Source organism: Kogia breviceps, chromosome 4 (genome assembly GCF_026419965.1).
Source record: "Kogia breviceps isolate mKogBre1 chromosome 4, mKogBre1 haplotype 1, whole genome shotgun sequence".
Taxonomy (NCBI): Eukaryota; Metazoa; Chordata; class Mammalia; order Artiodactyla; family Physeteridae; genus Kogia; species Kogia breviceps.
In genome coordinates this window covers 4119963-4142416 of record NC_081313.1, presented here as the reverse complement: position 1 = coordinate 4142416, position 22454 = coordinate 4119963, and the positions used below count along the sequence as shown (strand labels likewise).

General features: G+C 49.4%; 1 protein-coding gene across 4 annotated transcripts in view; it reads right to left on the bottom strand.

The window, feature by feature from the left end:
- Window positions 1-12875, bottom strand: part of ICE1 (interactor of little elongation complex ELL subunit 1) — a 59952-nt gene extending 47077 nt beyond the window's left edge. For 3 of the 4 annotated variants that reach the window (XR_010840075.1, XM_059060740.2, XM_067030775.1), the window contains exon 1: window positions 11979-12147. Coding sequence is in view for 3 of the 4 variants with exons in the window: in XM_059060740.2 (XP_058916723.1) it covers window positions 11979-12062 (84 nt within the window). In the remaining variant the exon portion in view is untranslated. Of the gene's footprint in view, window positions 1-11978 lie in introns of all 4 variants that reach the window. The other variant, XM_067030774.1, reaches the window with a different exon arrangement.
- Window positions 12876-22454: the final 9579 nt, after the last annotated feature.

The following is a 22454-nucleotide window of genomic DNA, read 5'->3' as shown; positions in this document are numbered from 1 at the left end:
GTAACATATTTACTAATAAAAAAATCTACACATTAAAATAAAGTAAAAAGTATATGTTATCTCATAATCACAACACCTCTCAAAAAATCACTGTTACTTTTTGTATATATACTTTCAGAACTGTCACTATATACTTAAAGTACGTTTGGATGTACTCAATTCACCAACTCTCCACTGAAGGCCCGTTAGGTCCTTTTCAGTCTTTACTAACGACAGGCAATGTATTTCCTTGCCCAGTTCTCTGGGAGACATTTCTCGTTTCCCCTAGGATAAAGTCCAAATAGGTTCCCTGCATTAGTGATAGCTAGGAGCTTTGACAATCTCAGAGACATATTTTTCATTTATATTTCTTTATGCGTGATACTGAGAAATCTTCCTTATCTCCTCTGGTCATTCATCATTTTTCTTTTAGTAAGAAAAATGGCCCCTTATATCATCTGCTCCTTGGTGTGGTTGTACTTTTCTTATGAGCTGCAATATATGAGGAACAGTAACATCTGGTCCAAAAGTTACAAATATATACATGTGTATGTTTCTCAACTGATCATTAAAATACAACTATATATGAATACAGTAGTTTCAAATATTCACATAGTTGAATCTGTCATTTTTCTTAAATTTTGGTTTCCTAATATATTTAGAAGGCTCTACCCTACCTAAGATGCTAAATCATAAGGAGTCTTCCACATGTTATTCTAGTACTTTTATGCCCTTTTTTCCTATTTCTATCTCTATTCTAGAATTGATTCTTGTGTACAGTAGAGACTCTGAACATTATAAATCAAAGGGCAGTGAATGGACTATTCAATAATTTTAGTGTATTTGGCTTCCCACATTTAAAAAAAATCTTTCATTATGTAAAAAATAAATTCTACATGGCAGATTTCTAGGCAGAGAGGGTAAATAATGCATCTGCTTTTACTCCCTCCCTAAAACCAGCTAAAACTAAAGTCAAGGGATTTCTTATCCCAAAAGGCCAAACCCACAAGGACGAGAAGTGGATAAGAGACAAAGGAACACAGGAAAGCTGACTTGAGAATACGGATTTAGCAGACCCAGGAGAGGCGGGCGGGGCGAGGGGGGGCAAACCCCTCAATTCTCAGTTTACACTGCAAAACTTCAACAAGCACGGAGGGGCCAGGGTCCTCAGGAAGGCTGGGTGGGGGCTGCTAAGAAGAGAACTCGTTGCAAGCTTCCCGGTAAGCATGAACCCTCAAATCCCCACTCGGCTCTGCTACCAGGAAACTGCCCCTCCCCCACCCAGCAGGAGGAGGTCTGCTTTTTGAAGAAGCCTCTGCCTGAACACTAAGCACTTGGGGCAGGTGGAATGCACCAGAAACAGAGGGACCGGTACATCTAAGCACACTGCGCTGATACTGACCACCTGCTTCTCCCCATTACGCTCCCAGACAGTGGCAGCCAATCCTTTTGCCCTCCAGGCAGGAGACTAGAAGCAGTTTTTCTGAGGAAATCTAACCAGCCTGGAGACAAGATCTAAAGTAGCACATGAGATATTCTTCAATCAAGAAGTGGCCCACCCAGACCTACTGCAATGAAGCTCAGGGTCCAAAAGCCCACAACACTCAGCATCTCCAGCCACCGCTCTATTAGCTACCGCTCTTAATATGAACAAACAATCGAAGATTTCCAAACATCAGACAGAAACCTGTAACATGAAAGAGAGACCAGAAACAAAATGAACCAAAGCAACTTGGAGTAGACAAAAACTGAGAAACCTTTAAAGGTACTAATTAACATGACCTGAGATAAATGATGTTATATTCATAAAACAAAAACAAGCAGCTGTTTTTAAAAGGAATACTTAGAGTTCTTAAAAGTTTTTCAAAAAGTCTTTAAAAATTAAAAACCAACACCCACTAGGATGGCTGAAATCAGAGTGACAGACAATAACAAGTGCAGGTGAGGGTGCAGAGCAACTGGAGCCCTCCTAGCATTGCTGGTGGGGCAGGAAATGAGCAGCTGCTGTGGAAATAATCTGACACTCCCCAAAATGCTAAACAGTTAATTAGATGACTCAGCAATTCCATTCCTAGGTATATGCCCAGGAGAACTGAAAACATGCCCATGCCACATTTGTACACGCTTATTTAAAGGAGCATTTATTCACACTAGCCAAAAAGTGGAAATAGACCAAATGGCAACTGATAAATGGATGAACCATCACCTGAGGAATGAATAAATAAAATGTGGTACAGCCATGCAATGTGAACATCTGACAATGAACAGGAATGAACGGCACAGGCCACAATGTGGATGAACCTTGAAAACCTGCTCAGGCTACACGCTGTACGATTGATTCCATGCATATGAATTGTCCATAGTAAGCAAATCCAAAGAGACAGAAAGTAGCCTAGTGATAGCCAGGGACTTGCGGGCTGGGGAAGGGGGATGACTGCTGATGCTTAAGAGGTTTCTTGGCAGGGGCACGGGGCAGGGTAAACATGTTTTACAAGTGGCGACCAGGCTGTGTAACTGTGAATATGCTAAGAACCACCTAACGGTACATATTAAAAGGATGAACTTTATGGTATGTGAATTACACCTCAATAAAAGTGTTAATAACTAAATTAAAAACAGGGAAGCAAAATAAAAGACTCAGAAGATTTGATGATAAAGCTGAAAAAATGTCCTCCAAAATTTAAACACAAACAAACAAAACACAGATGTAGGAAAGAATGAAGAAAAAATAAAAATCAGACTGTAAGTGCAAGAAGTCTCACATGCCCAACAAGAGTTCCAGTGAGAGAAGAATGGAAAAGATGGGGAAATCATTAAAGAAATACTGATATTCAAGAAGAAAAAAACCAAGAACTGAAGCCAGAAGTTTCTAAATTGAAAGGGCCCAGCACATGGATACAAACTGGATCCAAACCATGAAACATAAGCACAAAACTTCAGAGCATCAGAAACAAAACAAAGATCCTATGAGCAACATGACAGAAAAAAATCAAAATGAAACAAGTCATGTACAAAGGACCTGGAATCGGAATGGCTTTAGACTTCAACTATCATCTAGAGACTTAGAAAGCAAGCCTTCAAAATTTTGAGGGAAAATGAATTCCAAGGTAAAATTCTGCACAAGCTATCAGCCGGTCATGATGGCAAAACAGACATTCTCAAACCTGGAGTCTCCGCAAACTCACTTCGCAGACATCCTTGCTCAGGGAGGTGCCGAAGGATGTGGACACGCTCCACCCAAATCCTGGAGTAAACTGAGAGAGGACGAGGTGGGTGCAAATCAGAGGTAAAGAGAATCCAGGAAGGCAGCTGCACACCAGACTGGAGCAGCTCTAAAGGCCCAGAAGCGAATTTTTTTTCCCTTAAGAACAGAACAACAGAATCATCTGGTGGATAATAAGATGGCATTAAGATGATATTTCTACCGAACTGGCAGAGAACCGCAAGCGCCATGCAGCGTCATCACACACTTGAATGGATTGTTTTTTGAACACCCTCCTCTTTTCCCCTTCTCTTTCGAGTTCTTTGCTGGTTAATCTCATCTTCCCAGCCTTGCTTCCAGATGCCGCTCTGTAACGTCAAGAACTGTGCCAGAGACGTTCCAGAAACCTCAGGCACTGCAGTTAAGACACAGCTGGATTCAAATTCCTGTTCCACCACTTCCTGGAAGGGTGCCTTGGGCAAACTGACTTAACTTACCCCTGCCTCAGTACTATTTCCCATGTTGTAGATACGGAGACTGAAACATTGGTTTGGGTGTGTGTCTGGGGGGTAGAGGGTTACCCAACTGGCTTGCTATCAGGGTGAAACAGAATAAGCCATATAAAGCGTTTAACTTGGTCTCTGACACAGAGTGAACACTCATGAACATTTTCAAGATGAAAACACTGAATTAAGGAAACAGTCATTAATCAGGGAAACAAGAAAACACACAGGTAAGGAAAAATCATCGTAAGTTACTCCATAGTTTGGCTCTGAATAACAAAGTCATAATGATGTCAACTCCGAATAGTGACCTAAGGGAAATCACAGCTGCACTGAGAGGACTTTTTTTGGGGGGGGCGGGGGGCAGGAGGGAATGCTCAGGGGTGCTGGGGTACAGGGCCGAAAGACAGCTCAATCCTCACCTCCCGAAGTCAGAAATCAAACAATATGCCTAAAACTGAAAATCAAGCAGCAGCAATACACATCTGTTATTTAACCAGACGAAACACACAGAGTGCAAACAAAAGTGGTGTCTCTCGAGAATGGGGACAGGCTGGCTGGGGGCTAACAAATTCTGTACATCTAGCTGTCTCTCTAAACTATGCTCATGTATAACTCTGATTTTAAAGACTTAAAATCACAAAACATAGCATTATACAGGAAAATAAAACACAAACTGAGCGAGGACAACGTCTTAGTTTCCTACAGCACTCCAGCCCCTAACTTTTTTCCTACGGCCTGGCCGAGTGGCAGCTTGACTCTGGTCTGTTACTGCAGTGTCCTAATAAGACATTCTTCGGTTTTTCTCCAATCTGACTCAAAGGTCACTTAGGTTGGTTGCAATCGAGGTCTCTAACTAGCGGATCTCAGAACGGTGAGCGCTGAGCGGGCTGTGTCTACGTGGAAGGCAGTAGGGCCCTTCTGACTCGCGTGCACTTACGCGTCCACAGGTGCACACGCCGTCTGCCCTCCCTACTGCTGTCCAGCCTCTAGGGAAGGACGCAGGGTCCAGGGTGTGGTTCTTCCTCTCTAAGCAAGGGGAAGGTGGCCTGGCGTCTTTGGTTACGGCTTCTCTCCCTGCTGTCTTGTCCTCTCCTGCTGGAACTTCTATTACAACATCTACTGGAAAGCTCAGATTTAGCCCCACTTCTCTCCTCCCTGCTGTCATAACCCCCACCTTCTGTTTTTCTCTGCCTTCGGGCCAAGCTCCTCAAGCTCTAGCCCGGTCACCCACTGACGTGTTCGCTAACACAGCCGCAGAGCAGCCCTCGCCCCCACCCCCATGCCACTCAGACGCGCTCCCCCCACCCCCACCCCCTCACACCCCGACCCCAACCCCGCGTAGCACACTGTTCATTGCAGTCAGACAACAGCCTCCCGAGTGTCGCCGGGAGCACAGAGCACTGAGGAAAAGAAAAGAGAGGCAGCGCGTCTCCCCTCCCCTTCTCGGGGAAGCAGGATCAACGCGGTGGCTAAGTGCACTGGGTGAGGAGAGGGGGCCTTGGCACGGAGCACGCAGTGGCCCTGGGGGCTGAGAAGTGGCCAGAGGAGACGGCAGTATAGTTAGGAAAGCAGTTTTACTAAACCACTAAGTACAATGCATAGACACAGAGCGAACAAGGAGATATACAGATGATAATGGAATAACGAAATTGCCTGAGTCGACCTCAAATTATACTAACCTTTGGAGATGGGAGATTCCTGGCTGTGGGGCTGCCCTCTGCACGGACAGGCCCGCCAGCTTCCCTAGCTTCTACTCGCGATGTGGCCAGAGCACCGCCTCATCCCCAAGCGGTGGTGCAGACAAGAGTTCACAGGGCAGGCCTGAGACTGCTGTCCTCAGGAAGGCCTGCTCAAGACGTGGGCCCTTCGCTGCCATCTGGGAACTTGGATTTCTGGAGGGTTCCCACCATTCCCCAAACTGACAAGAGTGGCGCCCTGTACCTCAACTGTTCAACGTGGCCGATGCTGAAACCTGCTGTCCTTCTGGGAGTCTGGAGTTTTGGTACTTGCTAGACAGGGGGTGCCCACGTGACCAGCCCCTAGCAGCCTTTAGGCTCTAAGTCTCTAATGAGAGTCCCTGGTAGACGATACGTCACACGGGTCACGACACACCGCTAGAGGAATTCATGAGTCAAGTCACTCACCTGGTTCCCTCTGCACGTCACCCCACTCGCCGTTCCTTTGTATCCTTTCACTACAATATACCACACTCCGGAGCAGTCCCCCTAAGGAATCACCGAACCTGGTGCGGTCGTGCGATAGCTAATACAGTGTAACCGCCAAAAATGTGTCCAGACCTGGCCAAACGTTCCGCAGAGAATACAAGGCTGTACTCAAACTTCCCTGAACGTGCAAGACAGAGAAAGACTAAAGGAAAAAGGCTGAAGAGACGTGACGGTGCCATACAACACATCTTCCTTATAGGACCTCGAACCAGAGAGGGAAAAGCTACACCCGGGCGTAACCGTGAGCACAGTCGGATGGGTCTACGGGCTGGAGGGAAGCGCCGCGCCGAGGCTTACATCCTGACTGGAGAGCTGCGGCTCACGCTGACAAGTGCTCAGGGCTCGAGGAAACACTCAGGGGAGCGCGCAGGGGAGGGAAAGTGTGCGTGTGCACACACCCTGGTGGCGTGAACGCGGCCCTCGTGACACCCTGTGCGTGGGATGAAGAGAATACCAGAGTTCTCTGCACCATTCTGGCAGCTTTCCTAGGAGTTCTCAATTATTTCAAAATAAATTCTTTTTTAAAACCACACTAACCTCCTTCATTGCTCTGCTGTGGGTGATCTGCTAAATGGTCAGCTTGAATCCTCTCTGATACGCCACACTTCCTCCTCCTGTTTGCTAACTTTTTATTAACTGCTCTCCCTTAAAACCGCGAGTCTCGGTCAAGCTCCGCCAGAGCTGAGCGTGTCTCTGAACGGTCAGACAGGACCCCGGGTGATTCCCTCTGGCACAGGGTAACAGCCCACCCCTTTCCACCCGCACGCACCCACCAGGACGAGCCGAGAGGCTCCGGCGCCCGGGAAGGCAGGCTCCAGCCTCGCTGGCCTCGTTTTCCTCTCCTCCCCTCTTGCTTTGCGCTTTACTCTATCACAAGCTCCATTCTCCCCTCCCAGTCTCTGCACGTGATGCGCCCTCTGTCCACGCTCTCCCTGCATCTCTTCCCTCTTATTAAGTCAGGAATCACCCTTCAGGCCTAGACTCACTTCCGCTGCGAAGCCTTCACCTGTCCCTCCCGGATGCTCGCAGGGTACCAACCCTGAGCATCCCCCAAAACAGTACAGCTGACCCCTGACCAACATGTATCTGACCTGTGCAGGTCCACTTTTCCTCAAATTTTCTTCAATAACTACGTGTACGTACGACACTACAGTTACACGGTGGCCGCTTTTTCACTCATCTGGAACTTTAGCCACAACACAAGCTCCATGCCTCTTCTGTTCATGGCTGTATCCCAACACATGCCACAGCATCACAGACACGGTGACGTTCGAAAAGCGTTCACTCAATGAATGAATTACAATTTTGTCAGCATTCTTTATAACCACTTACAAATCATTATGTCTAGGGACAAGTATGTTCCAAGTTCCAAATGATGAAGTTCAAGCCACTGGTGACTATCAAATGGGAGTCCAACAAAAGTTTATATAAATGATTCGCTCAAACCTGCTCCAAGGACAAGCAAACACCATGTATTCTGACTCTGTTCTAGTTACAGGAGCTAAACAGTATAACTATGTGCTTCAAACTCCCACCTGGATTCCCAAGAGAGTTCAACTATTTCACTCTGCAATGACTGAAACTAGTCAAATAAAAGGGCCTCTCCTTCACCAGAATTAAAGGGACTTAGGCCAGCTTGACTTAAAACCACTCAAGACTTGTTTAATTGTACATAATATCACCAGAGTAAGGATCTACCTTGGTTTAGGATTCCCAAAGCTCAGCAACCCATACGCACACTGGACTACAGATCAGAGATAAACCATTGTAAGCAATAAGGATGAGCAAACAGATAGGGTGATGTGAGAGACTAGAAAAAGAGAGACTAGTGGGTATCTCCGCACCCACTAAAGAAAGAGAGGGCAGGGAACTCCCTGGCAGTTCGGTGGTTAAGACTCTGCACTGTCACTGCTGAGGGCTCGGGTTCAATCCCTGGTCAGGGAACTAAGATCCCACAAGCTGTGGGCACGGCCAACAAAAGAAGAGAAAGGGCAGGGAGGAGTGAGACAGGAAGGAAGCCTTGCAGCGCACCCAAGCGCTGTTCCACTGGGGACAGAGACAGCCAGCCTCCCACGGAGGTTCAGAATGAAGCCACAGCACCGATGCCAGGGCTCCTGCAGGCAAGACGCTTGTAATGCGCTTGTATATGTCCCGCAAGATCCAGAAGTCTCCGGGTGTTAAAGCTATACAGCAGGATGCCTTCTCTATGTACAGAACCTCTTTCACTTCTCCCTGGTACAATTTTCGTTGAAATACAGAACTCGCTGTGACACTGTAACCCTGCAGAAACTTCTTTTCTACCGGTGACCTATCATGGACCTTCTACCTGGCAAATGTCATCGCCTGTTCTCAGCCCTCCATCTTTCTCATCCCGATTTCCCGTATGCTTCCCGTTTAACTGTTTCTCCTTGCTTCACCAGTCCATGCTCACCTTAATCATGAGCCCACTGGTTTTCTTTTAAGAGACAGAACACACTTCTCCATTCTCCTATCCCCACTCCTCTCCAAATGAAATTCTTACAATGAACTCAGTGCCCATCTGACCTGGCTGCTTCACTATTTCCCTGGAAGTATATCACAGTACCTGGGAGGTACCTCACACTACAAACAAACGTGAGAACAGCTGAAAATCCCCTATGCTGATGTCATTCCAAAGCTTCGCTCCTACGTTTCCCACGCCTCTCTCATCTTGGTGTCTGCTTTTTCCTACCTCTACCACAGTTCTCAGAGTCACTCAGGATTTAAATCTCTGGACCTTCTATTTTCCTGACTTGAGATCTATCCACTCTTTGCAGTTTCTCATACTCAGAACCTTTTTCTTCTCCATTCCCAATCCCAAGACCCTTCAATTAAGCCACCCTTTTATTACCACTAGCATGCATTCGTGAAATCATTGGCCTCCTCGATCCAGCGCGCACACCACCACCAGTTATTTTTACCACAAACACTGCTCTTGTGTAGTAACCATGCACAACCCTTCACTGCTCATGATGCGAGTGGAAAGAAGCACAAAACGTTAAGGTGGCTGCCATTCAAGGGCCTCCACTGGAACCTATTTTTCCAGCCTTACTTTGCAAAATTAAAGACTTGTTCCACCCACTCCACTCACAACTAACCATTCTCTTCCCCAAAAAAGCATTCCAGGCAACAGAAAACCCAAATGCAATGGAGTCCTGCAATCTAGGACAGAGGTCTACAAACTAAGGCCCTTGGCCTGTTTTTGCAAATCAGGGTTCCATGGAACATAACCACACCCATTCCTTCAGTGTTATCTGTGGCCATCTTTACACTATGCAGGCAGAGCTGAGTATCTGTGAACGAGACCACAACACCTAAATATTTATGATGCTGCCCCTTACAGAAAAGGCCTGCAGACCCCAGGACTTAGGGACTTCACAGGACAACTCGTACAGCTGTTTTGAGAACCAGGAGCAGGAATGTGGCACGGGAGGAAGGCAGGCGGCGCGACAGGCTACTGCAACCCCCACACACACACACCCACCCCTACCCACCCCCGGGCCAGAGATTACAGCAGTTCACACAAGGGCGAAAGCAGTGGGGATGGTGAGAAATGGGTGGCTAACAAAGAAGCCAACAGAATCAGTTGACGGACTGGATGCAGGCTGTTAGAGAAAAATGAGGAACCAAGGATGACATCTAGTTTCTGGCCTAAGCTACCAGAACGATACAGTTGCTGCTCTGAACCAAGATGGAGACTACTACAGGTAGACCAAGTTTTTGAAGGTAAATCAGATCTACAACTGGACAACATAATTTACACCAGTCATTCTCCTGCACAAAAGCCTCCCAGGACTCACTATCCTTTCAGAATAAGAGCCCAAATCCTTACGATGCTCTCTAAGGGCTCCCACAGTCAGGCTCTCTTCTCTCTGACTTCATCAAACTCCCTGATTGCTACAGGTCGTTTGTGTCCCCCACAAAATTCATATGTTGAAATATAATCCGCAACATGCTAGCCATCTGGAGATTGGTCCTTTGCTAGGTGAACAGGTCCTAAGGGCAGAGCCTCCATGGATGGAATTAGTGTACTTATAAATGAGACCCCAGAGAGCTGTGAGCTCTCTCCCTGCTTCTGCCATGTGAGGACACAGCAAGAAGGCACGAACCAGGCATCCTGCTCTCACCAGATACCAGATCTGCCAGTCCCTTGATCTTGGACTTCCCAGCCACCACACTGTGAGAAATAAATTCCTGTCACTGACAAGCCACGCACGTTATGGGACTTCATTAGAGCAGCCCCAAGCAGACAAAGACACCAACATGCTCTCCACCCTGCCCACAGCACCTCCCTGCTCTCCCTGAGCACAGCAGTCAAGTCAAGCTCCTGCGTCAGGCTGACGTTTCTATTGTCTGGGATGCTTTTCTTCAAAGACATCAACAGAGCTTATTCTCACCACCTCTGCTCAGATACCACCTCTGCTCAGATACCACCTCTGTGAGGACTCCCTATTTAAATTCCACTAGCCCCTGGCCCCTCCCTCACCCTGTTGTTCTCCCCCCTTCTCTGCTCACTTTATCTCCAGCACATTTATTACCTTCTCACATAACTTGTTTAATCTGTCTCCTCCCCCCACCTGCTAGAATGGAAGCTCCAAGAGATGGAGAATATTTGCCTTTTCCCCCCACTGTGTAACTGCACTGCCTAAAACACAACAGGTGATCAATAAATATTTGTTGAGTAAATAAACCGACCCAAAGAATAAATATAACTCGTGAAAAAGTCAAGAGAACTTCACTCACGTTCCTGGGTTTTGAGGGAAAAAAACAAAAGCACGTTCTAAGTGCCTACGTGAGGCAACTCAGCTCAGACTATTTTACTAGTAGCTCCCCCTCTATTTCAGAGTGCCAGCACATGACTTTCTTTTCTCCCTCCCCTGTTCTCAGCCCTTAAATGTTTGGGATCAGTTCATAGATGGTGCAGTTTAAAATAAAAACCAAACCAAACCAAACCCTAAGCTTATCTAGCCTACATTCCTTTCTGGTTTCATCAGTGCTCTCCCCTCTGCGCTACACTCACACCAACCAGACTTCGTTCTGCTCTCCTCAAAGACACCTTGCTCCTTTTCACGTCAATAACCGCTCGACCGTTAAGCCCTCTACCTAGAAAGCTCCTCTCACACCTCTGCCAGTCTGCTTCTTCTCATCATTCAGAGGTCCGAATGCCACCACTTCAAAAAACAACCTGCCTGCTGCCACCCCGGCCAAGGGACAAAACCACCACTCCAACTCCTCCTTTATTTTCCTAACACTTAAGACCTCCTAAAGTCTTATTTGCACACATGTATCTTATTTATGACAGCAGATCTTACCTACTTCGTTCACCACTATGTCCGTGGTGCCTAAAACACTAAGTAAAATAGGTGATAATTTAGCTACATGTCAATACCGTGGTAGACGGTTCCGCTTTACCATTAAAGACACCGATAGCCAGAAGAGAGACTCCCGATATCAGAGAGCTGGGAGAGTCTACCGGAAACGACTACTTGGGACTATTTCCACGACTCCGTGAGACCTGGAGCTAGACACTAGTAGCTCTTCTGTCACGGTAGCGCACAGACCACGCTACAGTTAGGAACCTCCAGGATATGCATGCCTTTAATCGATGAACGACCCTCTCGGCCAATCCGCAGGCCGCATAAGAACCTGCCCCCAGGCAAGAAATATTTTAAGGACGGACCAGCACAATTTAAAAAACCTTATCCTGGGAAAGGTGGCTTCCCTTGTCATTTTGACCATCCCTCATCTACCTACAAGTCAGCCCTGGGGAACCCTGAGACTGCATAAAGGCTGCATAAAGGGGCCCTCCAGAACTCGCTCCCCAACCACTGCATCCCAGTAAATGAATCCTGGATCCTAAACCTAAATAACGCAAAGGAAGCCGTTCCCAAAACAACTGAAGGGAAGGGGGGCAGGGGGGCAGGGGGGCTTCCGCCCGGGAGTGGGAGCAGCGCGCGGAGCCTTAACGCGCGCGGCCCTACCCCCAGCCGGAGCCCTGGACGGCCGGCCCAGCCCCTCCGCACCCTCGGCCCGGGGGAGACGCCGTACCTGCTGCAGGGAAGCGCAGCCCTGACAGCGCGAGAGGTCCGCCGCCGTCCCGGGCGCCGCCGAGTGGGTCTCGCCCGGCATCATGGTGCCGCCGCCGGGCGCGGTGAGCCCGCGCGTCTCAGGGACCCACGACCTCGGCCCTGTCCTGCCTCTGCTGACGCCGCCGGGGCCGCCGCCTGCCAGGCCGCTTCCCGCCGGGTCCGGGCGGGTCCATCCGTGCACAGAGGTCCCCGTGGAGCTGACGAATCACTCTCCAAGCCAGAGCTGCCTCGGGCACTAGAAAGAAACGCTACCCGGCGCGGCCCCCGAGCGCGACGCAGTCCGGCCAGGACCCCGCCCCACCCTGGCTCGCTCCGCCCCTCGCCGCGGCGCGGGGCTGCCTGAGGCGCTGCCTGAGCAAAATAGGGAGAGGAGTCGCGCCGATGCGGCTGGGAAGACGGGCGCGAAGGAAACGTCGAGGAGTGAAGAGACATCGGAGGGTCCCTTCTTCCACGGTGTAGGGTTTACTCTTTCGTTGCCGGCTTGCTGTGTGGCACACTTCACATAGACACCTAAAACCTTCAAGGAGGGGGAGGTGACCTGAGAATGACGTCACTCCAGGCGCCTCATGGTCTTGAAGGACCCCGCACCTGGACCGGCCCGTGCGCGATTCTTAACTAGAGGGATGGGCGCTGTCCGAGTCCGGCCGGGTCCAGGAGGAGACGGCAGGACTACAGCTCCCAACGCCCCGCGCGGCGGGCGGACACCGAGTGGTTCCTACGGCCGCGCCCGGTGCGCTTTGGCGCCTCGCCTTGTTTGTCGTCGCCGCTGACCAGTCCTTCCTCCGGGAACGTCTTTCTTCCCGGCAGCGCCTGCTGTGTCCACTTGCTGTCCGACCCGGCGCTCCTCGGCCTCATTCCAGACCCATCCCAGCCGCGTCTCTGAAGCCTCGGCTGTGGGCGCCGCCACCCACTAGGTGCCAAGCACAGCGCCTGGCCGAATCCTCGGCTACCCTGCCACCAATTGCTAGCTACTACCAAGTCTTATTTTTTAAATCTCTTGGAAAGGGAAAAAAGAAGAAATCCTCACCTGACCGCAGTTCCTGGATACATTCAGGTCCCGATCTTCTTGTTTGAAGTTTTTCCCATCTGCATTCCAATACCCACCGCCACCAGAATCTCTTTTTGATAATCACAGCTTGCTGCCATCGGTACCTTGGTCGGAAGCCTCCCGTGGTTCCCGACGTCTGGTTAGAAAGTCCAAGTTCTTAGCATTCAGTACAAGCTTTGTGTGTGTTAAGGAGACGTCCAGACCTTACCCGCCCCTTCCTAAATCTACATGATGGAAATTGCAACTGAAAATACCCCTTCCAAGAAAGCATTCTGGGTTCCTCTCCAAATATCGCACCCCTGCCTTTGCTTACACGCTCTGTGGCTGACGCTTGCTGTGAAGTGGAGGGACAGGGTATCCAGGAGATCCCTAGATTACCTGTCGTGGGCACTTAAGACGCACCTGTACTTGTCTGAAGAGGTGCGGTGGGATGCGAAGAAAGCAAGAGTAGGGTTAAAAGTGAAAGGAGAGGTAAGCAGATGGACAGCGGGGAAGCAGATGTACCTTGGAAGAGAAAGGGGAAAGGAGGCCCTTGCGGTCCTGGTGACTTTCCATTTCTGGTTTCCGATCCCAGACAACTGGTCTTAAGAGTAACTTCCTTTTTATTTAAGGTTTCCCAAATGAGTGTTTTTTCCAGAGTCCCTTCGTGGAGGAGGCACCAGCTTACCCTCCGGCGTATTCTCCCTCTGCACTGCACCACGCACACAGCTCACCTCCCCTTGCTGGAACTGGGAACCCTCACTACTGCCTTCCTGCCTCTGGGCTCCTGCCCTTGTCTTCCCCCAGCTCGACAGACTGTCGTCCTCCTGTTCCGGGCCCTACGTTTTACCTCCACAACTGCAAGTGATACCTAGGTCCCTTTTTGTCCCTTAGCACTGAGTAATTTTTTTTTTTTGTAACATCACATTTGACTTGTACTGTGGTGATTTTTTAGTCTTAGAGGTGCTTTTTCCTTCTAAACACTGCAAAGCGCTGTACACTGTAGGTGCTCCATGGATGTCAGAGTGAGTCAGATTTGCTGCAGCTAATTGAAGGTGAAAGAGAATACGCACTTCCATTCAAAAGTGGAAGTGCATTTGTTTCAACTTCTGCCTTTCTCATAAGATATTTAAAGAAAAAAAAAGTCTGGTTTGTGTAATGTAGAGTGGGCAGACTTTCCATAAAGGGCCACATAGTAAACTATTTTAGGCTTTTGGTGCCATAAATATGCAGGTCTCTACTGCATATCTGTGTCATTTTTTGTTTTTGAAAAACCTTCTAAAGATGTAAAAATCATTCTTACCTGGCAGGCTGTACATAAACAAGTGTAATTATAGTTCATGATGGCAATTGATGTTGGTCACTAGTTAAGGAATGCTGAAAATAACATTTTTCCTCTTTCCCACATGATGGGCCACACCTGTTTTGTCATTGTGATGGAAACAGACAAGCAAACGTCTACACTGCGGAAAGTGGTGAGCAATGGCTTTGGAACCGAACGCCTAACCTTAACGTCTCTAGCAAGTGACCTATTTGAGCTGGTATTTCCTTACAGAGGATTAGCTATAATTTAAGTGTGAAATGACAAGGACAGGGCCAAGTCCATAGGATCTTCTATACAGAGGGTAGGTATTAGCAATTCATTGATGGTGTTATCCACTTTGGAAAATAGAGAAATAATATCCGCAGCCTACTCATTAAAAAAAAAAAAAAAGTTTGGTTTTGTTTGGTGTTTTAGCTTTTTTTTTTGGTCAAAATTCCAAGGAAAGCTGTGTTTTTCTGTCAGACTGTCCTAAGACCTGGAGGGATGTCTGGATTCTGACTTTGATTTGGTGGACCCCTTGCCTGTAGAAGTCCAGTTAGTTATTTAGAGGAGAAATAACTGTAAAAGTCTCAGTTCTTGCCCTACACCCTCATCATCATCTCCCAGATACTTGGTAACTTCTCACAATTAAAGCTTTAGAGTATAACATAATTTTAAGGTTAATTAAGTTGATTACTTAATTTATTAACATGATTCCACTGAAATGGCTAATAGATTTTGTCTAGAAGTCAAGGCTTTTATCACAGGAACTCAAAATGGAAAGTTGTTTGTTGTTTGAATGTTCTTGTATTTTGCTTTATGAAGAGCTATTCTTTCATCTGTTGCATTTACCCATCGAAAAATAAACTATGTTTCTTCTTTCTTTGAAAACCCTGAGGGATGTCTTATGGAGTTAGCTGCAACTCTAGCACTCTACAACTCAGTGATATTACCCGATGGAGTTATATTAGTTTCCACATCTGTGATGTAATGCTAACATAAGCCCACAAGATGTCTGTCTTTCCCTGTCTGTGGTTTAGGCCCAAATGGAATTTCCAGCCATATTTATTTATGAAATAGCCCCTTCTTACGGGAGTAGAAATGCCGTCTTCTGGGGCATCCTGTGTGGAGGTATTTTGTAGGAACCAGCTTGCCGTCTGCCCAGTCGTGTCCACTGTGTTTGGTTCTAGCGTGCCTTTGCCTCGGGGCCTCTTACTACCCTAGGCAATGGTGGGCTTCTGATCCTCCCCCCGGGATCGGGGCAGGCCCTGTGACTTTGCTTACAGCTCTTAAGTTCGTGGGGTAAGCATGTTACTTCTTCCTGGAAGATCGAGTTCACTCAGAAAGCAGAAGAACCCATTTTTGTTTTAAAACAAGCAGAATTGGGCTTCCCTGGTGGCGCAGTGGTTGAGAATCCGCCTGCCGATGCAGGAGACACGGGTTCGTGCCCTGGTCCGGGAAGATCCCACGTGCCGCGGAGCAACTAAGCCCGTGAGCCGTGGCCGCTGAGCCTGCGTGTCCGGAGCCTGTGCTCCGCAACGGGAGAGGCCACAGCAGTGAGAGGCCCGCGTACCGCAAAAAAAAATAAATAAATAAAAAGCAGAATTTGGAATAGAATGCAAAACTGATCCGATTGTTAAAGCTGAAGCACCATTTTACAGGACTTTGGTGGTTGCTAAAGCCCTCTCCGGGGGAGTGTGGGGTATCTTGTGAGCATCTGGCAGCTGTAGCTCCTTGTCACGTGAGACGGTTCCTGTGGTCTCAGGGATTTGCTTCCTAAAAGTTCCTACACTACAGTCCCAGTGACTACTGGTGCCTTCCGGCCCCAGGATCATCGATACAGTTTGTGAGGCCAAGTGTAAGACGAAAATGCCAGACCCCTTGTTCAAAACTTCTGAAGAATCTTAAGATGCAACAGCAAAGCACCAAACGAGCACAGAGCCCTCGCGAGTGTGGATCACTCTTTGACAAAACGAGTAGCACTGAGGAAGTGGCCCCTCCAGCCCCCGTCCTTCTAAGCAGACCTGCTCCAAGCCCTGCTCACCGTGCGGGCTCGCCCCTCCCAGCCAGAGGCGCAGGCCTGCGTCGTCGCCAACTCAGCCTGCAGAACGGTCGCATCTAACGCCCCTCCCTGCTCTCAGGAACACCAGCATCCGGCCAATCCAAAGGCACCACTGATTGACTTCTCACTTCACCAAACTCTCTTATCCTGGGTCTCGCACCTCTCCTTCCTGTCTGTCTGTCTAGGCCCTCGATGATTCTGGTTACACATGACTTCACCCTCCCATGCCGTATATCAGGGGTCCCCAACCCCCGGGCCGCGGACAGCTACTGGTCCCCTTAGGAGCTGGGCCGCACCGCAGGAGGCGAGCAGCCGGGGAGCGAGCAAAGCTTCGACTGCCGCTGCCCCTCGCTCGCCGTCTCTCCCCGTCTCTCCGCATCGCTCCCCCTCGCTCCCCCTCGCTCGTGTCACTGCCTGAACCATCCTCCGCCACCCCAACCCCGTCCGTGGAAAAACTCTCTTCCACGCAACTGGTCCCTGGTGCAAAAAAGGTTGGAGACCGCTGCCGTATATCACTCCTCTCTCCGATGGCTGTGGTCGTAAGACTCCAGGGAGCCGTAGGATAACTGCAACGTGACCCCAGCAAAATTCTGAGGGACTCCTAAAAACAAAATATTTCCTAACCGTTGAATAAAAAAAATGATTCAGGGGCTTCCCTGGTGGCGCAGTGGTTGAGAATCCGCCTGCCGATGCAGGGGACACGGGTTCGTGCCCCGGTCCGGGAGGATCCCACGTGCCGCGGAGCGGCTGGGCCCGTGAGCCGTGGCCGCTGAGCCTGCGCGTCCGGAGCCTGTGCTCCGCAACGGGAGAGGCCACAGCAGTGAGAGGCCCGCGTACCGCAAAAAAAAAAAAAAAAAAAAAAAAAAAAAAAAAAAAAAGATTCACAACACGTGACAAAGACCAGTGAGGAAGCCTTACGTTAGCGCCATCCTGATAGCTGTCGGGACCCCTGCTCTGGGGTTTGAGGTCGGGGTTTGGGCTCAACTCCAAATACCACCAGGACGAATGGGAATTTATGTAGCGCCGTGCGCCGTGGAGCAGGGTGGGGGCAGTGGAAGGAGCATTTCTGAAAGGAAACCTGAGGCATGAGAGGGTGGAGGGCAGCAGTTCTGGCTAAACCATGCGAACACAATGCTTGCTGGGGGCAGGCAGGGTGATCACGCCTCCTGTGGGGCCGGTGGAGGATGAGGAACAGGGTTAGAAATCTTGGGAGATCCGATATCCAGAATGGAAGATTCTGGTTCAAGTGACTTAGCAAGATCCTTGCTAAAATTGCACAAAGCATAGATGAACCCAGGAGCCTGGAAGTCAGGCCCACGTTGAGAAGAGCGTTCAGAGGAGTCCTGTGGAGGGGCTGGCAGCTCAGGCAGTTATCACATAAAGCAAAGCTTTCTCTCCCAGACGAGGCCTGGGCACCTCTTTCATCCTCAGAGCCACGGCTCAGCTGGAGTCCGGGTGAAGGCCTGCCGAGGGTGCTGTGCTCTTAGAAAACCCACCAGGGCGTTTCCAAATCAGAATAACCTTCGCTGCTACCACCTCAAGGCTGAGAGTGGGTCCCAGCGCAGGGTGCCAGCAAGGCTGGATTCCGCAGGTGAGAGGGGGTGGAGAGGTGCCACCAGAGGCCACCCGTGGACGCCTTCTGATCCCAGATCCTTTCAGGCAGATCGGAAGGAAGGAAGGGTCTCTAACAGGCGTTGTCCAAGGATGGCGATGCTCCTTCTGAGACAGGCTTACTTTTTCCACTTCATGGGAATCAAAGCTGCTGGGGAGATGGAGCCTCACGAGGGCCGGGGGAAGCTGTCCTGCCTGTTGGACACCCTGCCTGGGTCCTCTCACCCAAACCCCTCGCCAGCCCCTGCACACCTGCACTGCTAGCTCAGTCCTCACCTGGGGAGTCCTGGCACCACCTCGGTAGATCCAGCAGGTACTTAAAACCCTCTGCCCACCTCTAGCCATGATATCCTCTGGGCTGCAAGTCTTCTTTGTTCTACTATTTTTTGGAGACAGTGACTGTTCCGCTTCCTTTTAGTCCCTTCCCTTGGACATTGCCTTCCCTCCCGTCCCACCCACCTCCTTCAGAGTCTGTGCCCTGAGCTGAGGTTTGGTTCCCGCAGCCCCTGCTGGCTTGTCCTGTATCCTTGAGCTCTTGGAAGACCAACCCTGGAAATGATCTGTTTCTATGATGCCTCTGATACACGTAATACCCATGCTTTTAGCATCCCTTCTTGTCATCATTTAGAGGGAACCATCTTTGCTAATTTAACCACAACATCTCCTAAACTGACTTTTTTTTTTTTTTTTTTTGGCTGTGTTGTGTCTTCGTTGCTGCATGCAGGCTCTCTCTAGTTGCGGCGAGCGGGGGCTACTCTTCATTGCGGTGCGCGGGCTTCTCATTGCGGTGGCTTCTCTCGTTACGGAGCACGGGCTCTAGGCATGTGGGCTTCAGTAGTTGTGGCTCATGGGCTTCAGTAGTTGTGGCTCACGGGCTCTAGAGCGCAGGCTCAGTAGTTGTGGCGCACAGGCTTAGTTGCTCCACGGCCTGTGGGATCTTCCCGAACCAGGGCTTGAACCCACGCCCCCTGCATTGGCAGGCGGATTCTTAACCACTCCGCCACCAGGAAAGTCCCCTAAACTGATATTTGTGTTGAACGGCACTTCGCCATCATCTTTTCACGGTTATTAAATATGAGGTGTGGTGGACCCCATTCGAGGTTTGACACAAAACTGCCCATCCATGTCCTCAGCCCCCTCCCAGGAAATGTTTTCATGCACCTGTGAGCTTGGCTGCAGGTGAGAGTCCCACCTGGAGTCTGCGAGAAGGACTTGAAGGTAGTGGCTGCTCAGAAGGCGGGTCTCTGAGGGGTGCCGGGCATCAGCATCCACACTGCAAGTTCTCACTCCTCTTCAGCGTTTCCCATCCTCGTGCTGCAGCTATCTGGGACTGGATAATTCCAGCTAACTGTGGAGCCTTCCTGCGCATATTAGGATATTCAAAAGCACCCCTCCAGGCTGCTCTCCAGATGCCAGGAGCCCCTCACCCCCCCAGCCCCGGTGTGAAAACCAACACTCTCTTCAGACCTTGCTCAGTGTCCCCGGGGATGGGGGGACAGTGTTTGAGAGCCACTGCTCTACATCATGGTAGTTGCGTCTTTAATTTTCTTGGCGGCCGGAAGGGACAATAGGGAGGCGAGCGAGAGATTCTGTGAGATGGGGGTGCACACCTCAGCATGGAGTCCTCATCTTGCACAACTTTCAGCATCATCTGTTGCGGCTGGCCGTCCCCCTTTCCCCCTCCATCTGGGTCTTCACCGGGGTCCCGGCAGCCTCTCTCTGAGGGTGCTCCGGCTTAAGTCTCTCTTACCGGGCCCACTGGCTCACCGTGGAGGGTGTCAGTGCACGTGGCCCCGCTGCTGTCCTCCTCCTCTCCTCCCTCCAGGTTCACTACCTGTACAGCAGCCTTCAGCCACCTGCCTTTAAGTACCGTCTGACTCAGTCCAGCCTGGGCCTCCGGCCTGAGCTCTAGAAGAGCGTGTCACCCGCCTGTGTGCTCTCTCCCCGCATCCTGATCGTCTCCCCCTGGGTTAACCGCCACGCGTTCTCCCGCTTGCAGGCCCAAAGCCGAGGAGGACCCTTCCCTCCTCTCCTCTGTCAGCCCACGTCCAGCTCGCGGGCAGCTGGGCAGCCTGCAGTCAAAGCACGTGAAGCTCACAGGCTCCCATCACACCTACCACCCTCCCCCACGTCTGTCCCCGTAACACTCATCCTAGTGGTGCTTTCACGCAGAAGTCGTATCAGATTCTTCTTCGGACCAGGAAAGAGCAAAGTCACAGCTGTCCTTGGAAGATCTGCTGCCTCTGTGTTCTCACGCCCTCTCTCTCTCTCCCCTACTCACCCCGACCCGGCTCCTGGCCTTCAGGCTGCAATCATGGCAGCAGACACCTCTGACCCAAAGGTCTTCACAAGGCTCTTTCTTCCCCCAACACCTGTCGGCCTCCCTCTCCCGCCTCATTCGCGTCTCTGCCCCAGGGCCACCGGACCAGAGGGCCTGCCTGCCAAGTCTGTCCAGAGCAGCCCTGTTGTCCGTCCTCCTTCCTCTTCTTCTGAGCTCTCGTCACCACCCAGCACCACCCAGTCTGTTTGCTGATGGCTTCCCTCTGCTAGAATGGGTGCTTCATGGAGGAGAAGCACTTTTTATCGTTCTGTGTCCCCAGTACCTAGAGCACACCTCACACGTGGCAGTTATTCAACAGATCTCATTGTGGAAAGAATCAATGAGTGAATTAATAATATCTGGATAAAAAATATAGTTTAGTTAGGTTAGCGACTGAGAGCTCCACAGTCATGCACCTTGATACTCACCCAAATGAGCTGAAAACGTATGTCTCCACAAAAACCTGCACACAGCTGTTTATGACAGCTTTGTTCATACTTGCCAAAACCTGAAAGCAATTCAGGTGATCTTCAGTAGGTGAATGGATAAAAAAACTGGTACATGCAGTCCATGGAACGCTCTTCAGCACCAAAAAGAAACGAGCTCTCAAAGACATGGAGGAAACTTCATTGCACGTCACTAAGTGCAAGAAGCCAACGTAAAAAGCTACATCCCGTATGATTCCAACTCTATGACTTTCTGGAAAAGGCAGAACTGTGACGACAGTAAAAAGATTGTGGTTGCCAGGGGTTGCGGGGAGGGAGAGGTGAGTAGGTGAAGCACAGAGGACTTTTAGAGCAGGGAAAACATTACTCTGGGGACGTCCCTGGTGGCGCAGTGGCTAAGACTCCACACTCCCAATGCAGGGGGCCTGAGTTCGATCCCTGGTCAGGGAACTAGATCCCACATGCATGCCGCAACTGAGAGTTCACATGCCGCAACTAAGGAGCCCGCCTGCAGCAACTAAGACCTGGCACGGCCAAATTAATTAATTAATTATTTTTTTTAAAAAAAGAAAATATTACTCTGTGTGATATGCTAATGATGGATAGATGTCTTACGTTTGTCCAAACCCATAGAATGTTCAACACCAAGAGTGACCACTACCGTAAACTATGGACTTTGGGTGATTATGATGTGTCAGTGTAGCTTCATCAGTTGTAACAAATGTACCACGTGGAAGGGGCTCTTGATAACGGGGTCGGCTGTGTGTGGCGGGGACAGGGACTATATATGTATTTACCACTATTTTGCTGAGAACCTAAAACTGTTCTAAAAATTAAATTCTAATTTAAAAAAAGAACACAAAGTTGTAAGCAGTGGAAATAACGATAGAACGTCTCCAAGTCCGGAGGAAATCTGGCATGTTAAAGCATCATAAATCAGCTCCGGGACTCGGGAGTGTAGTAAGCAAGGGGCCAGTGGGGTTAATTAACTGAGGCTATAGGAGGGGGACACAGACCAGATCCTACAGGGTCCTATAAGCCAGGCTAGAAATGCTTTTGATTTTAAGTGCAATGGGCAGCCATTAAATGTTTTAAGAAATGGAACGGCCTGATCTGATTTCCATGAAAAACTTCTCATTCTGGCTGTCATGCGGAAGTAGACTAGGAGACCGGGTGTCTTACCTGAGTTGGGTAAAAGCATCAGCTTTGGGCAGGAAATCAAGGATGTGTTTCTCCAAAGATGTGCGTGACTTCAAAAGAGTTGTTTATGGATTTCACAAGGAAAGATCACACAATAGAATTACCTGGGCCCCCGAAAGACAAAAAGGTTTTGAAAGGTAATGTTTTGAGTTTCTTACTGGCCTTAAGAAGCCATGATTCTCAAAACTTCTTTGTTTCTGAAATTGGAGGTCCAGACTGAGAGTTGGGATGGTTTTATTCTAAGATCATGAGAATGTAGCACATTCTGTAAATTATCCTGGCAGGAAAGGATTGCCAAGGAGGAAAAAACAAAATGGCTTTCATTTAGAATAAATGTCTAGCGATTGTTTGAATTTTAGATAAAATGATACCAAACATCTTTGGCCATAAATTTTCTTTTGGCCTCATTCTCCAGCCCTGACATAAAGAAAAATGGTGCTAAAATTTAACAATACATTCCAGATAT